General features: G+C 36.1%; 1 protein-coding gene across 3 annotated transcripts in view; it reads right to left on the bottom strand.

The window, feature by feature from the left end:
• The window catches only part of MTA3 (metastasis associated 1 family member 3), a 139,892-nt gene that overhangs the window by 100,954 nt on the left and 20,519 nt on the right, over positions 1–18,419 (bottom strand). For all 3 annotated transcript variants that reach the window (XM_030946551.1, XM_030946550.1, XM_030946552.1), the window contains exons 4-6: positions 15,580–15,706; positions 2,572–2,635; positions 1,416–1,533 (exon numbers count right to left, since the gene is read on the bottom strand). In XM_030946551.1, the coding sequence (XP_030802411.1) occupies positions 1,416–1,533; positions 2,572–2,635; positions 15,580–15,706 (309 nt within the window). The remainder of the gene's footprint in view (positions 1–1,415; positions 1,534–2,571; positions 2,636–15,579; positions 15,707–18,419) is intronic.

The following is an 18,419-nucleotide window of genomic DNA, read 5'->3' as shown; positions in this document are numbered from 1 at the left end:
TTCACTATTTCACAATTATCCTCTGTCATTAGAAATTTAAGTAAGAAGAATTCAGTAAAAAAAAACTTCCTACCTGACAGGCAACCCTAGCTTATCCTAAAAACCCTACAGTTCAACCAGGTATTGGGAATCAGATCAGAACTTCCCAGTTGCCTCTCACACACACTGAGACAGCCATTTTCACATGAGCCCTCTGGCAAGCTTTCCTCCTGAGCATATGAACATGTACAGGACTATTTTTTCCTTATGGCAGGTACATTTTACAGCAAGAATAGCAGTGGATTATAACTATTCATAAACCTGTTCTGAAACAAGTCTGTACATTTTATAAACAAACCTGAAGTGACTTCCTATAGTCTATTTCTTTATTAAACAAAAAGTCAGAGTAATAATGCAGATATTCTATTAAATAGCTTTCATTATAAAATAATCTGCCACTTGCCAGAAACCAAATTATTCTTGTTTCATACATTTATTAAACAAGGTCTGTAGAAATTAGAAATAATAGGGGGTTTTGTTCAAGTTAAAGTATAGAAGTAAAAAAAAAAAAAGTAGGCCATGATGAATAGAAAATATGACATTTAAGGTTAGAAATACATATATTTGGGGCACTCAGAACTCCTTGGACTTGCTGAAAGTGATGTTGTTCTCACATACTCCTTTCTTTTTAAAGAATAAATACCACAACTCTTGAAAAGAGTATCTAAGTCTAGATACTTCCAAAGAAACATTTTTCTTTTTTTTTAAATTTAATTAGCAAATACAGTTGTAAGCATAACAAGACACAGTTACTCATGCTTCTTAAATATGATCTAAATATTAAATAATTATTTCACTTCAAATTTTATTTAAAATGATAGTTCTATCAAAAAGAGTCATAGGTAGTTGTGCTAGGTTATAAATAAATAAAATTTAAAAAACATCAGTGATTTTAAAGCTATGCCAAGGCTAGAAAGAGTTGTTTCAACCCTCTTACAAAACAGAGAAGATGCTATAGGGAAAGACCATATTTTGAAATAAGAAGACACAAAGACCTGAATTCTCTATGCATTGTTTGCTTTAAAAGGGAAAGAAGAAATATCTTTTCCACTTGTTTTACTATAGTGTCAATATTTTATAAATGGGTTGGTCCTTAACATCTTTTCTCAATGCAGCCTATATTAAATAACTAACCAGAGCATATAATTAAATAAACAAATATAAAATGCCTATGCACAGACTGGAAATGAACATATTTTCAACAGTTATTCAAGTATCCTTTCTTTTTCCATAATATCTACTGGTGTCCATAAATTCTCAGACCTATCATCTTACTTTGACTGCCTCTATGTATTAGCTTAGTTCAGAAAGTCAGCATGAGCAATAATGCAATACAAAGACTTATTTTTTTCACTAATCAGAGATCAAGTATTTACCTTCCACAAGCATGTCTGGCACATCTGCTTGATATCTAGGCCCCACTCTGATTTCTCCCTTGTCTGCTAAAAGTGTTTTCAATGATGGATCATACACCAGTGAATAAAAAAAGGTATCCTAAAAAAAAAAGATACATATTTGCAACAGCATAATAATTTTTAAAATTAGGTTTGAAAATCTGTAACACCTTCCACTTGGAAATTTGCATATTCACAGAACACAGATTTGGTACATCAATCTTTATTTTATATAATACTGATGTTTCATGAGTGCTTTTAAAAGACTAATTAAGACTTCTCTCACTGTTAGGACTTACTTCAGAACATAACAATAATGAAAATATCCGTACACAAAAATATATCAATGGATTTGAAAAGAATTAATGTTAAATGCTTACTGAATTTAAAACAACTTTGCACTCATAAGTATCTCAACCATACTGACTTTTCATTATAAATTAATCTCAAAAAATATAAAACACTGTCTATGTAAACCCTTCTCAGGCACTAAAACAGTATTGGCAAATTGGTATAGTCACATAAGTATAGGCCAAGTCCTCCTTTTAAAAATATTTTTACTGATTATCAGTCGCTTGGTGTAGAAATTTAAAAATAAAGACATCCCAATTTCAGTTAGAAAACACTGCCTTCCTGATGTTATATTAAGACACTCCAAATAAAAATATGCTTATTTTAAAAGGTATTTTGCAATATTTCAATTTCTTGGGGAATTTTCTTCCTCTCTGGTAAAGCCAAGCATCCTAAGTATCTTCCAGAGGAAGATGAGGAGATACTTTCCATACAATAGAAGTAAAAAAAGGAAAAAATAAGGAGGAAAGAAAAGCACCGTGTGAATTCCTCCTTCAGTAATTGCTACAGGAAAACATCTCTATATTTTAATCTGTAAGATGTCATATCATTTACTCCAAATTAATTATTTTCTAAATACAAACAGATTCAGAATAAACCTATCATTTAAGTGTGTCAATTAAATTTTTATCCAATAATATTGTTTAAATCAGTGTTGTGAACAACATAATTTTTCTAACCTATCATCCAAGATATGATTTTCAGAGTATTGTTTGCCCATTTGTTAAAAATACAGAAAGAAAAATGAACGTATCCTAATATTTACTTGAAGAGAAATCACAATTACCTCTTTCTCCAGGTATGACAGCACAGATTCTGTCTCATTCAGAAGTGCAACGCTGCATTTTCCCCTACACAAACATAAGCAAGAGTAGTTAACATTGTAAAAAGTTCAAATTTCAAGTAAAGAGTTACTTACAAGAGAACAATCTAGACATATTTTAAACTTCCACATTAAAAGTTTAAAAACACTTTAAAAACACATATATAAAAATGAACATTGCCATACTTTAATAATAGCAAAATTAACACAAAAGCAACAAAACAAATGGCCCTACTGATCCAAGCATTCAAATACATTGGAATTCCATCAAACTGGGAAATAATGTCAGTAATGGAAAGGCAAAAAAAGAGAAGAGGTTACAACGGCAAACCATAACTACACACAATTAACAAAAAGGCCTGGATTATAGGAACATCACCTCCAAGTGACTTATCTCCAGTAAGTTCAGTGTATAATTTGAAAAAAAAAAAAAAAAACAACCAAACTGGCAAGAACATAAGGTTTTACTTTAAGGCTGTGAAAACAAAGCACTTTTCTCTTTTGAATGGAAGCATTTTTAATAATGAATCATGGAATTGTATTACTTTCTTCTATGCCCACATTAAAGTGCTGATGACCACACTTCTGTGCAGCCTCTTGTTGCCCAGTAGTGGTACTGACCTGCCCACTGTAACATAATCAGTAAATGCAATGGGACTTGGACCCCACCACCCTCCTCCCCTTCTCATCCCATCTCCCCCAGCATTGTCTTGCCTCAAGTTTGTGTCTCCAGCTTCTCTGCAAGTAACCTGCAGAATTATTTTCTACAAATGGTATTTTAAAGAAGCACTCATAGACGTGTGGATGAAAAATGTTAAGTGTGCTGAATCACCTTGCTAGCAACTCGCATTTTTATGTTATAATTTACAACTGAACTACCATTTTATATATTTGTGTGTGTGTATATAGATAGATGGAGATATATTCATTACCTCTTACACACAGTACCTTGTATTTCATGCACCAAAGTTTTACTCAGTTTAGCTGGTATTTGCCAGGAGGTTCCTGTGGCCTTATACATCAGCTACAGGAAATATGCCCAGAACTCCCATCTACCCTCATGGAACTGACCAGAACACAAATAGAGAAACTTGTTTGCAGAGACCTTCTTGGTTTTAAGATAACACCAAAATGGGTATTGTAAAGTTTTTCTGTCGGAGAGTGCTGACTCTAAGCTCAACCAGAGGCATTAGAAGCCAATTGCTAATGGCTGATCATTAAGTGAACATACCCAACTAATGTCTTATTCATTGCCACTGCACATCCTGGGAAAGGGGGGTAAGCCACACTTTAGGGTCCTGAATTTCTCTTCTTTGTCATACCTGTCAGGAGAACCACACAACCCGAGAAAAACAGCAAGAAGGGGAAGAGAAGTCTGACCACAATACACAACAGCTGAGGAAAATCCTTCTGAGCAGAGAAGTAGGAAACCTTCTAGATACCCCATCATGCCTTTCTTTGAAGGTTTTCTTGAAGCTTTTGGCCTTGATAGTTCCAGAGCATTCACTTCTAAAAATTAATTGTGTTGTAGCATGAAATCAGTTTTCCAACTTTATTTTAATATTTTATTGGGTTTTTTTAGTGTAAAGGGCTAACCAGGAGTTCCCCTTTCCAGTCTGGTTCTATTCCATACAGCTCCAGTGTGCCCTCTCTCTCCACCACAGCCTGCCCTTGTTTAACTTCAATCACCACAGGGGCATTCATTGCTCCACTGCCATGGTGACTCTAGAAGTATTTTATTGACCAACCTCATCTTTTATTGCTAGTCCACTAAAAAATTCATTTTATTTCATTAAGATACAAGATTAGTCCCTGCAGCGTGTCTTCTAAGTGAGTGAGTTTCTATTTGATGGTAAATTTCTTTGTACAGCACTTTAACCATCTAATGGCTGGAGTCACACAGAGGCAACATTTTGAACATAGCATATATGACCCCTTGCATGGACTTGTGTCTCAATATAGACAGCACTAGACCTACAGTAGATCTAAAATAAATAAAAAAAAAACCAACAACAACAACACTCACATTTGAAAACAGGTAAATTACAGAAGTCTTTCTACTTTTGACTCTATTTTACAGTTAGTAATTTCTGCAATCCAGAAACCTGCAATACTTAAGTGATTTAGAATCTTTACCAAATTCATAAAAGCCTACTGCTTATATAACTCCTCCTCTCCTTTCCCATCAGAGGAAAAGCTTCTCTGTATAGTTGCAAGATCTCTGCTGGACTGAACCGAGCAATTAGTTCATTGCAGTATGAACACTGAGCACCCCTCAATCATGGATGCTACAGTAATAACTTAAATGAATATTGATTTGTAGTAATATGCCCCTTAATATTCTCCAACCACCACTGCACTTTTCACCCATTCTTCAATACTAATAATCAAACACCCTGGAGAAAAAGGTAATGTCATTTAAACCACATTACAATACAACTTGGGAATTAGTATTTTAAGGGATGTATCTGAGAACCCATAACTTCTCTGGATTTAAAAATTGTATTTTCTTCCTTACATTGTTCTGAAGTTTTATTCCTTAATGTTTTTAAATTATTTAAGATAATTGGGAAAGATAGAGCTATTTAAAAAAAAATATGTAACAGCATAAAGTCTGACTCTTCCAAACTAGACAGAGAAAAGAAAGGGGGAGCTAGCTACCTACAAAAATAAATGAAAGAGAGTGTATGCTGCATTTAGCAGATTATAAAATCAGTTACACACCAAAATAAAATTATACTTTCTTCTCTCAGAAATCCTACCGTCATTACGTTTTGAGTATTATTTACATTACTGGCATACAATGTCATACGTTCATTGTTGTGTTGGAGTCTCCTGCCTGAAATGCATCATTAAACTGAACTCAAGTAAAAATTACAAAGAATTGACCAATTAAAAAAAAAAAAGAATTGTCTACTATTTTTCCACATATGAAACCTTCCTCCTCTTATGTAACTCTGATTCCCTGATTTAAGCTGTATTCTTCCAACAAGCAGCATTCTTGACTTGACTGGCATCATCAAGGTGAATTATTAGTTAACAGCATCAGAAGGTCTCAATGTTAAGATGACACGTCTGATTTTGACCTTTTTCTCAAATTAAAAATATACAGAAAATTTGGGTTTTACTTCCTACAGAATTAGGCAAAACTTATCTTGTAGGAATATTGAGGGAAAGTTTAAGCAACCCCAGCAATGCACAAATAACAGTAACCAAAAAAGTAAGTTAGCTTTTATGTCTTCATTAAAACTTGATTTTGATGAGATTAAGTTGTGCCTTCAGAATCCTTTTGCTCTTAGATTTACTTCATATTTAAACTGGTCACAAATAAAGGGTTGCTCCATTGAGCTGACAAGAATGCCAACAAAACTTATTATATAATTAAATCAGCCAGCAGCAAAAAATAATTTAGAGGTCTTGCAGTAAAAGGAGACAATAAAACTCACCTATAAAATATATGCTCATGGTATTGCCAGCTTCTATCATATAAACCGCTTAGGATTCAATTTCTTCTCCTGTCCTAGTAACCAGAGCCACAACTCATAACTTTCTTCTTTAAAGCATTAATCATGCGAAAGCTCTTTTCACATGCTACACCTTCCTTCACTCTCATTTGTTAGAAGCTTTTGTCTGCTTGTAATTTTTTTTCTGTATGTTCCAGGTGACTTCACCAGTGAGTGGACAATTTCTGATCATTTACACCCATCAGCTAAGGGACGCCTGACAAGCTATTTTTCCACACCTACAGCCTACTTCCACACCTCAGGGAAGCCCTTCTGTTACCATACAGAAACGAGACTCACACTCTCTCCGGAAAAAAAAAAAAAAATTAGTTCTCAAGTGCCTTAATGATTTTGTAGGAAAGGATTTCTTCAACAGCCCTAGCAGAAACCCAGAACCATACAGTCCCAAAACTAAAACTCTAATCATTGACAGCCAAAACCTCAAAGCACAGAGACATGATGAGGATAATAAGGAAATGATAAGAAATACCAGTTATCATGGTAGATAGAAGTCTCATTGAGGGGAACATAAGGATTTGTTTCCCCCCCCCAACCCTTGTTTTATGGAACTATTTTTCCTGGGATAGGTGGGAGGCTGTTTACTGTGGAACAAACAAAAAGAAAATTAAATTCTAAAAAATAAGTGACAGCTTTGTGAGGCACTCATAGGTCAGACTGTCTTGGACAAGTCAATATGGAGCTCATGAAAATCAACACTCTATGTGAGATGTCAGTTACCATACTAGTCCTGAAGGACAGATTTCACAAAGAGTAAGCTGAGGTAAGACCTAAGAGATGTTGAAAACTAAAGATAACAATATGCCATGTTTCAGTGAGACCTAATAGAGGAATGAAAAACATGCAGGAACTTACTTCAGACAAGAATGTGACAATAATCAGTATTTAGATCAGAGAAGGACAAGACTGCCCTTACTAATCTGGTACAATGAAGGCAAAAGATGACGATAACCAGCTCAAGAGTTTAAAGTAGCATGAAAAAAAGTTGTACCAAGGTTATTATACCAGACAATGTTATCAAAAGATATCAATAAAGTCTGGTTAAACACCTAGACCAAAACACAAAACGCCTAGAACAAAATTGCCCAGAAGATAGAATGAAATGCCTTCTTGTTTGCACTGTCTAGGCAGTTGTTCTTTAACAAGCTTTTTCTTAAAGTAATCAAAAATATAGATTAAAATCTTTATGAAAATTTTAAAAAGCTGATGCAAACGCTTACATTTTAAAACTATCAAAATTAATCAAAATCAACAGCAACTGCCTCATCATTTCAGCCCTAACTTATATACCAGTGGAAGCCTCTACAATTCCAGTTCTGCTGTTCTTGTGGGCTATTTCTTCATGTTTTCACCAGATGACTAAGACAGCCCATGAGATACAAACTTTTAAAAACAGAGATTTCTTGAAGAGAAAGTATGCAAAAAAAATTACAGAAAGAAATGAAAAGAAACAAAATACCTGCTGCCTCTTAGTATGAATGATAAGATGGGAAAAGGCACCTTCATGGGTTCAGTACCATGCCAACAAAATCTCCTATTGGAATGTAGATGTAGTCTGGGTGACAATGATGCAGTGCAAGAACTCTCAGAACTCATTGCTCTGGGCTCCCACCAAGTCAATGAAACTTTATATGCATTGCTAATTCAGATACAAGCTGAAGAAAGAAAAACATATGTGCAGGCATGACCCCAGAGACTTGGAAATAACAATCATCAATTGCCCTCGTGAAAACAACAGAATTATGTTAAATAATTTTGTACAGATATATACCAATTGTGTCTTGATGATCTGCATCAAGAAATGTTACTGTCTCAGTAGACATTTGGAACACAGAAGCATGAGTCACTAGCTAGACAGTCTGAGAATAAAATAACAGGAAAGAATATTAGGAAATATTATGCTGGTGAGAAACATCTGATTTGATTTTAACATATGCTGTAACTTCAATGGGAATCAGAGATTAAACTCCAATGAAGGTACATAATGAAGAGGGATAGAAAGGAGCAGGTGCAGGAGTAGAACTCCAGAGTAATCTTTCCCACATCCAGCATAAAGGGAGAAAAGGGGGGGAAAAGATACAGATATTGAGTTAAGGAGGAGACAGCTACCTGAAATAACACTTTTTTCCCTGAACTGTCTTAAATGAGAAAGTGTTCTGAAGATTTCCAATCAAACACCCACTTTGAGCCAAGTCTTGATCCCTTACAAGCAATGATGATCCCTACACTGCAATGATGATCACCAAACCACAGAGTGGGAACTGCAGAGTCCAAAGAGCTCCTACTAATTATATGAAATTGATTCTCCACTCACAGCAAGACAGTACTAAGAGTTCTTGTGTATTTTCCTTTGAAGCACAATTTAAGGGGCACAGAATGTGCTGACAGACACATACCAATGTCTTTACAGCAAATTTCAAGTTCTCAAGACTGCAAAGAGATTAACTGGGGAGCAAGCTATTGTATAACACTAAAAACAAGCAAAAAAAAATCATCCTAATGATTTAAACCTGTAATAGATCCCTAACTACAATCTGACTTTTAAAATATTCAATCAATATATAGAATTGTCAAAAAAAAATCTGCACTGAATTATATAATTAATTGGCTCAAGTCTGTCCATTTACAGAACCATCTCAAACCCAAGGAAGAAAACCCAAACAAAAATTTGATGGGCGACTACTGCTGGGATCTGTGCCTCTGACAAAGTAATACCAATCTTCTAAAGAATACAAGATTGTGTATCTGTGGCCAAAAGATAAATCAATAAATGTGGTATTATCTAATTAACATGCACTTGATCAAATAAAATCAAAAACAGAATGCACAGGAAACTAATTTATGCACATCTAAATGAACTAGTAAATTCCTGGCATCTAAACATGTGCATAGATCATATGGATGGATGGCCCAGGATTTTGATACTGCATGTGGCATTTAGTCAAAAACTTCAGAGTTTTAATTTTAATTTGAGCTGGAGTGCTAATTTTGTGCACTCCAAGTTGGTAAGATTTACAGGCAGTCTCCTGAAGCAATCATGCCCAACTGACATGGATTTAAAAGTAATCAAAAGGTAAATATTTTCTCAACATGGCTATAGTAAAACTACATATTTTGATATCTCAAAACAAGCATAAGTTAAGATGTACTTTCTGTAAACTGGAAACTGCATTGTTGCAAACTCAAGTGACTGACATTTTCTCTCTAATTCATGCTAAAAAGTAAAAGAATTGGTGTCTTTTCGCACAGCAGCAGTGATGCACATGAACTGAACAAAACCACAGGAAGCCTGTTAGGAATGATTTTCCATACATTGATTAAACCATTTGGGTTGGAGAACACCTTTAAAATCATCCAAGTCCATTACAAGCTGCCCAGCTCAGAAGCAATGCACATCACTCCAAGCAACTGAAAATGAGAAGTTTTGCACCCTATGAAAGGCTCCTACTTTGTAATTATGTCACTACAGGGAAATATGTACTGATTTTCAGATATTTATGTGAGAGTTTTCCACTGATAAATACACTTTTTCTTACACTGTTGCTAGTACTGGCTGTTGATCACATACAAAAACAGGATTCTGTCCTGAACTGAATTTTTATTTTAATTTAGGTAAGAATAATTTGAATTTTACTGGAAAAGGAAAAAAGAAGAAAATAGTTAAACATGTTTCAAAAGTCCCTTGCTCCAAATAAACTCATTCCAGAAGGGAAGAATACCTTGCTTAACAATCTAAATGATTGGGTAAGCACATGCCCATGCAAAAAAAATTCACTCCTTATCCAGTCTGATTATGCCAGAAAATAATCAGGTTTATAAGGATCATAGAAAGCTTTTAAAAAGTAACTAAAATTTGTATATATACTCACACACCCTGTCTGCAGAAAATTCTAGTTTGCCAGGAATGCCAAAACTAGAAATCCCAAGGTCCCTGTCTTGAGAAGGAACACTATAAAATGACCTGCCCTATCTGTCTGGAGCTTCAGAGCATTTGTTGTGTTTTGAGTTAAGAAATGCCACATTCAGAAAAAAAGGATTTCTCTACACCTTAGTTGTATCACACAACTTTATTTTTTGCTGGTCTTTCTTCTGCATGATCTGATCAGGACTCACTAATATTGATACTTTAAACAACTGAGTCATTTATAACACATCTAAAGAGCACCACAAGGTTACAGTTTGTAAGCATGATACGTTCATATAAACAGCATTCTTAAGCTACTTTTTCTTCTATGTCTACAAAGTGGTACCTATCAAAGTTTCTTTAGTCTACCCAAGAGCAAGGGTACCATAAAAAAAACAAAACCACCAAAATAACAAAAAAACACCATCACCAAACAATTAAAAAATTAACAAAACACCAAACTAAAAAAAACAATTAATGCTGCATTCTGAATTCCATTAATGATCAGAATAATGTCAAAAGAAGGAAACCAAGAACCTTATAGACTGGTACTTTAGAAGTTTAAGTACACTTTTTTGTATATTTACATGCAAAAAAATCCAGTCAGTACAAATTGCTTAATAAAAATTGAAGAACTCTTCTCATAATCTGACTGTTTGGATGCTCTTTAACATCACATATGCACAGGCACATTCTCCTCCATCATATTAATCAGCTTTTAATAAAACTATCTTATGCAATCACAATTTTTAAAAGGCTCAAGAAGACCTTTCTGTGCTGGAACAGAAGTAATAAACCAAGCCTTGACCATCTTAAGATAATTTTAAGGGTTCTTTTCTTGGTTTTGCCTTTTGTTTGTCAGTTTTTAAAATAAAGGATATGCGTAAGAATATATCAGAATCAATGCTGAGAAAGTTTTTCTTCCATAGGTGCATAGAAAACTTGAATTTGCTGTTCATGACAAACAACAAATAGAATCCTCTAGAAAACATAATAAACACTTAGTTTATCCAACTGCAGATTGAATAAACACTGCCCATTAAAGATTAGGGTGTAAATTTACTACAGTTATTTGAACAAACCCCATAATGACAAACATCTATATAATGTACAGATATCCTACATATGTAAATTGAAATGCAAGAAAAAAAATATTTACTTTTTTTTTCCCCTGAAGGGGGTGAAGGTTTTTATTGCTGTCTAAAGCTGTCCAAAAGATTCCCACCTGCCTTTATTACGAAATCTGAGAATGCCTGGCTTATTTATACTTTCCAAACACTTAAAATATAATCATCATCTTACATAAAAAACCCCCAACTTCAAGTCTGGAATATATAAGCAAAGAAGCAAATATATATAAAAATATATAAGCAAATGAATAACCAAATAAGCAAACAAGAAATAAGCAAAGATATTGAAATAAGATGAACCCTTGCTGTATAAATAAATTCTTCTGCACAATTTGTAAGAAATATTTAACTTTAGTGCAATTACAAATGAACTTAGACACCAATAAATCTTTTACAACAATCTAAACATGTTTAATACCTATTAACTCTTGAGAGATTAAGAAGGAAAAAAATTTTAAAGTTCAAAGCTCATAACCCAGTGCATCTCCAACAAGATAACCATTTGCAGATTTTTACGCAAGAACCCACTTTTACCACATGCTAAGTTTTATGGTGAATTTTGCAACACTGGCAGATAATTTCAACTTTGTGACACCTTCCACCATTCTTTCCCCTGTAACTTTTCACACCTTTCCAAAATGCTGTATTTGGTAATGCTCAAACCTCTGAGAGCCCAAGTACCCAGCACTGGCTGAACTCAGCCCCTCTCTGGGATGCAAACAGGAGCCACCTGCACCAACCCTGGGTGCATTCCCTGTGTGACATTAATGAAGGAGAGTGGCACAGGGAGTCCAGCAGGCAGGACAGCTGTGACAAGGACACTGGGATTACAGAGCCCAGCAAAACTGCCCCTGCAGCATGCAGGGATTAGGAAGGAAGGAGATAATCCACTGGAGGGGTGTCACTGACTGCACACATTTGAGCAGACAGAAGAGGCACTAATTTCCCTTGTAACTTGACAAGTAGGTAGGAAGGTAACCAGCCTTGTCTTTGATCCCCAGACTGATACTTGAGCTTGTTCCGTGCCACACACCATGACTCCAGAACAAGCTAGGTAATTCCACCTTCTGAAACACATTCCACTGCAAGAACTCTGCACACAAAGCACCATTGCCACACTTAATTACTACACTATGCACTTCTAATTATTTTCTAAATCTGGCTCTCCAGGGGTTTTTATGCCAAAACTTTTGCTGCTCCCTGAAATGGCATAGTGACAACTAATTTAAAGGAGAGACAAGATGAAGTCTAAAAAAATCCCAGCGTTTCTAACAAAACAAATTACATATCAAACCAGTTACATATAATGTATATATAACAAAATAAAACTATCAGAATGAGGGATGAAAGTGTATTTCACTAATACAAGAACAAACAGATTGCAACAGAATTATTCAAAATCCAGAGCTGCAGATCAAAAAGCTCCAGAATCAGGCATGCACATCAAAGAAATCCAACCCAATAAATTACTGCCAGGTAGTTACTCTGGAGCTTCAACTACAAAGTAATGTCAACAGGTGTATAAATGAGACATCACTGTATTTGGAATTGTGAACTACAACAAAAGCAACCTTAGTGACAGTAGTAGTAATTTCCTCTACCATTCAGTTTCAAAAACATAAAAAGGGTAAAGTTAAGAAAAGAAGAAAGACAAAACAAAAGCAGTAAAACTTTATACGTAAAAGCTAAATAAAACCATACTAAGTAAAATTCTTTTACTCCTTCAATTTCAACAAAAATGCAGTTAGTCTCAGATACTTTTCTTGGCTGAAGATCTCGGGAAAAGGTCAAGATCTGTAGCTGTCAAAAACCTCCTCCAGTCTCTTAAAATCAACTTGAACTTTCTCCTCTCCCTTCCAGAGGGGTTGAGTTTTTGCGTTCTTACTCTGGAGAGAACCAATTTCCAACCTCCTATCTCCACCTTATACCATTGTACCATTTACTCCTGTAAAACCAGTTTTTCCTAAGGGCTAAAACTGTAAGTGCTTAGAGCAAAGGCCAATATCATGCAGCTACCCTGGCTTTGATTGCACAAATATCTCCTACCTTTCTATATGGAGGCAACCAACATGGCAAACCAGAGAATGTCATTGAACCTGACTTCAGCAAGACCTGCAGTGCCCCAGCGCCCTTCAAGAAGATTGGAAACATATGGACTAGACAAGTAGACAATAAGCTTGGAAAAAACCACCAGACTGGAAAGGCTGTGGTGAGTGATACAAAGTCCAGCAGACAGCTGGTTACAGGGGGTATCCCCCAGTTGCTGACCCTGAGGGAAAAAAACACACTTTCAACATGTCTGCAGCTGATATTAAACTGGATTTGTTCACTCTTAAGGTATGACAACTAAAGGGAGAAATTCTACTGCTTTGTTCAATTAGATAATGAAAGGATTGATAACTAAGATGGCACCAGGCTCCTTTCAGAGAAGTAATGATAGGACACAAGGTAGCAGACAAAGTTTCAATAAGTAAAATCCAAAATAGATGACAGGGAAAAAAAAAAAACACCGTAACAGACATCAAACACTAAAACAGACACCCAGAAACCTGTGATATCTGCATCCTTGAGTATTCTGGAGTACTGATGGAAGAAAGCTAGAGGAGTGCCACTTCCTCAATATTTATATCCTCTTTTGAGGATCAGCAAATTATTACAAGTTAAGAAAACTACTGAGAATCACAGAATGTGAACACAAGTAAGTTAAAGACCTAAGTAAGGAATACCAGGAATACCTTACAGTGTATTTGCCTGGTTTCTTTTGAAAACAGAGTTTTAAAACATTGAAACATCAAGCTTGTTCCAGAATTTGTCTGCTAAAGGTCTAAGTAACACGTGACAGCACAGTCCTACAACATTCATCTGTTCTGAAAAGCAGATGCAAGTTATCACTCTGCTTTTGCCTGCTCTGCTGTGTGGCATGTACTATGAATTCACGTGCTTTTCTGCCTTCTTTGTGAACTATGTACTGGAGAACCTCTATTGTATTTGCTCCCTGAGTTGTGAGGTGAGAAGACATTTAGAATACTTCTTCTATGTAATCTTCCCTCGGCAAGGAGAATACCTTATTTCAATATCCAAATGTCAAAGTAAGTAAAAGAAACTGCACAGGATTATTATCTCCATGGTATAGTTGGAGCAGCAGAAAACTGACAGTTAAATGACTTTCTCAAAGTCAGTAGAAGGAGCTGAATAAAGCACAAGAAATTAATACAAAAATTTCCAGCTTCCAGTTTTTGTGTTGTCAGCAAGAGAGATAATCAATCTCTCATCTCTGTGGTGCCCAGTGACAGGACCCAAAGGAATGGCCTGAATTGTATCAAGAGAGGTTGATGTTGGATATTAGAAAAAGGTTCTTCACCCAGAGGGTGGCTGGGCACCAAAAGAGGCTCTCCAGGGCAGTGCTTGCAGCACCAAGCCTGAGCTTGAAGTGTTTGGACAATGCTCTCAGGCACATGGTGGGATTCTTGGAGATGGTGCTGTGCAGGGCCAGGAGCTAGACTCAGTGATGCTTGTGGGTCCATTCCAACACAGAATATTCCATGACTTTGTGATTTGCTAATAAGAGAGAAAATAAATATACACATACAATGTGCTTCTTCCGTTGGACAATATGTACCTTTTTTTTGGCAACTTCTAGACACTTATGGTCTGAAATAGCTGGGGGAAGCTAGATGTAATAAGGAAATGAAAACTCCTTAAGAATGCAATGTAAGAATGCATTTTTTCTCACTAAATTAGACTCTCCCCATCACTGTGCTATTTCTTTTCCATTTCTAGATTCATCATCCCCTCATTCCAACACAAAAAGTTTTCCTGACTGCTAAATAGAAGATGATGTGAGCACCTACATCACTTACAGAAAGAAGTTGACAAACACTTTTCGAGCTTTTGCAAGCCTCTTCCTACATTACCATTAAAGGCAATTTAAAACAACACTTGAAATGCTTCTGCGACATTTAGCCAAACTCAGTCATGACTTCTTCACATGTAGTGATTTTACATGCATGTAGCCCTAAACTGCAGATCTGACCAATGAGTCACTGCCTCCTTTCCAAACCCATCTGCTGTTTTCCAGGCCAGACAAAATGGTCAAGCTTCCTTTGGCCAGCAGAATAACTAAAAAAAAATTAGCTCTTCCAAAGCAGTAACAGACTGACTTTCCACTGAACTATCAACTGATGCTATCAATTGCCAAGCTAGAGCTCTGAGACTCTTGTCCCTTCTAAGGCTCAAATGTCAAGTAACAGAAGGAAAAAACAGAGGTGCTTCCAAAGCAGTTCATGGGGCAATCTGGCCCAACTCAGCTAAGATCAGTGACACCCTTTTGCAAGGCTGAAGCAGTCCAGCAAATGGGCTATGGGCAGGCAATCCACCCAGCAGAACACACAGATAAATTGTATTTACTACTTCTTACCTGATATGCGTTGCTGGTAGCGACTCATACTGGCGAGAAAGGAAAAGCTCTCTGTGCTTCAACTGATGTTTCTGTTTATCAGTCAAATCAACCTCAATTGTAGTTTCAGACTCTTCTTCAACTTCTTCTGCAGAGAAGCAGAGCGTAGGTCGAAATTAACTCTGTTGCATAACATCACTGCAGCCATTTCGTTTGACATCCCCCCACCCCTTAGCAACCTCCTTTAGTATTTCAAAGAAGAGTTTAACAAGACTACAGTTTATGTAACTTGACAGAATGTTAAGTATTTTGAATTATACACTTCTACTTCAACCCTTTAAAAAATCATGCTCCTCTCCTCTGTACTACGCATTGATGTCTTTCACACAGTTTAAGAACAATCCTGTCAACATTACTCATTCTTTTTTCATCTTCTTTCCTCTGTTTTTTTCTCTTGCTTGTTGACCAGTTTTGGATTTGACGTTCTCTTGCCAATATTACTAGTACTAAAACTTTTACAGAAGTCCTGGAGAAAAGCACACTTTCTGTGGACTGAAATTTACTAAACATAATTGAAGTCCAAGACCGCAAAATCAGTCTAAAAAATTGAAAAAGTCTAATGTCTTCCACTATGTAAACCTTCTTCCATACTGGCAACAAATGCAGTGAATTTGCATATTTAAATAAGATTTAAAGTTGTTTCTATTTTAAGTAAGACAGTGAGAAATAAAAGCAGACACTAGAAAGAGTCACATATAGAATTGAAGGGCAATGTTCCCATTGCTTGCTAACATGTCACACAATGGCAGGCTCTCCAAAAGAGCTACCCTGGGATTCTTGATGGCTTAAATCTGCCTTCCTAGTGGATTTCTGGGACATGTGGAACTTGAATCTGTACTTTCTCCAGCTTCCCAAAAAGGGCAAAAAGTCTCTCTGAATAATGGATGCAAAATAACAGACCCTTTAAAAACTTCTTTAAGATTTGGCAACTTTCTACCTGGTAAATTATCCATCACCTGCAAAAACAAGTGTAGTTTACAAAATGTCTCTCAGAAACTCAACAACAGAACCTCAGCATGAAATAGTATTTCATGTAACTACCTACAACAGAGGACCTCACCCTCTCTACTAATAATAACCATTTTTACAACCAACCTACAAAGACTATTTCAAATTGAAGCCTGCCTGCATCCTCATAGCAACCACAGTTCTCTCCAAATGCAACACTACTACTTTTTTTAATCATGCCTGTGTGTAGTTCATTCCACTTCTAATAGTTCTTTTCACAAAAGTGATATAACAACATATCCTGATAAATCCAACTCCACTTTAAGTCTATCTTGCTATAGACACCCCCATCCCCTTCCCTGTTTTGGCATGTTTTGTGGAGAAAAAGAGCAAGAAAACAAAAATGAAAACAAGAATTTCACCCATCTCACTTGACAACCCACAGCCTCACCAGGCATATGTACGGGTTCAAGTCAAACTATAACTCAAGTCAGAATTATTTTGGCATCTGTAGTACTGACAGTAAATAAATCTTAAAAGAAATCTATGCCAAGGTGAAGCATTTTTTAATTAGGCAAATAGTTAATTAAAAAACAGAAATTCATATTAAAAGGTTTACGTTTGTGCTGGGATAGGGTTCATTTTCTTCAAGGTGGCTGGTATAGGGCTGTGTTTTGTATTTGTTGATAACACAGGGATGCTTTTGTTAGTGTTGAGCAGAGCTTATCCAGAGCCAAGGCCATTTCTACTCCTCACCCCATCAATGAGGAGGCTGGGGAGGCACAAGGAGCTGGGAGGGGACACAGCCAGGACAGCTGACCCCAACTGACCCAGAGGATACCACATGGCATCATGATCAGCATATAAAGCTGGGGACAGAAGAGGGAAGTGGGGACATTTGGAGTGATGATGTTTTGCCTTCCCAAGTCATTGTTGTGTGTAACAGACCCCGGCTGTCCTGGGGATGGATGAACACCTGCCTACCCATGTGAAGCACTGAATTAATTCCTTGGTTTCCTTTGTTTTTTAATTTCAATTCTCTCCCCCATCCCACCTGGGGTAGTGAGCCAACAGCTGTGTGGTGTTTTGTTGCTAGTTGGGGTTATACCACACCAATGTTTCCAGCAATTAATTTCTACAACTGTTTATTACAGTAAGTGACCATTACAAGCTACATTTTGATTGCCAGGTTCAAGCATTAATATTTCTTCCAGTTACCTTGGGTTCAGGGCTTTATTCCTAAGTAATTTAGGCATCCAAACACAAGTTTGGTCAACATCAAAAACATCTGACTGCAGATAAGGCACAAAACACAAGGACCATATGGACCATCTTAAAGTTGTTGCAGGAAGCCAGAGATGATATTCCAGAGTTTAAAATGGCTTTAGACACCTATGCTCATCTCAATATCTTCCTCAAGTAATAATTTAAATTTTAAAAATTAAGAAGAAACCCACCACCTTTAAGCAAATTTATTTCACTCATCTTACATTAGACATGAAAATGTTGATCCAATAGCCTGAAGCTGAAACCAAATGTCTCTTAGACCCATCTCATAAAACACTCTGAACATAAATATGAAACAACGTAAATTTTTTTGTTGTATTTTTAGAAATAAAACAGATGTTTTACACAGGATGATCTGACAAGCTGGGTAATAAGTAGAACAAACCATGGCCAGACACAGAACAGTTCCATCTACTCAACACAATTTACCATCAGGAAAATGCTACCATTTCCTGCTTCAGCATTAAAATATAAAACCAATGTTCACAGTAGGATTTAGTAAAATAAGTAATAATTTGTCCCAGCAATTATACAAACATGCACCAGGAAAGGAAACTGGACAGCAT

The sequence above is a fragment of the Camarhynchus parvulus genome, chromosome 3 (assembly GCF_901933205.1).
Source record: "Camarhynchus parvulus chromosome 3, STF_HiC, whole genome shotgun sequence".
NCBI classification, from domain to species: Eukaryota; Metazoa; Chordata; class Aves; order Passeriformes; family Thraupidae; genus Camarhynchus; species Camarhynchus parvulus.
This window is presented reverse-complemented; position numbering and strand designations above follow the sequence as displayed.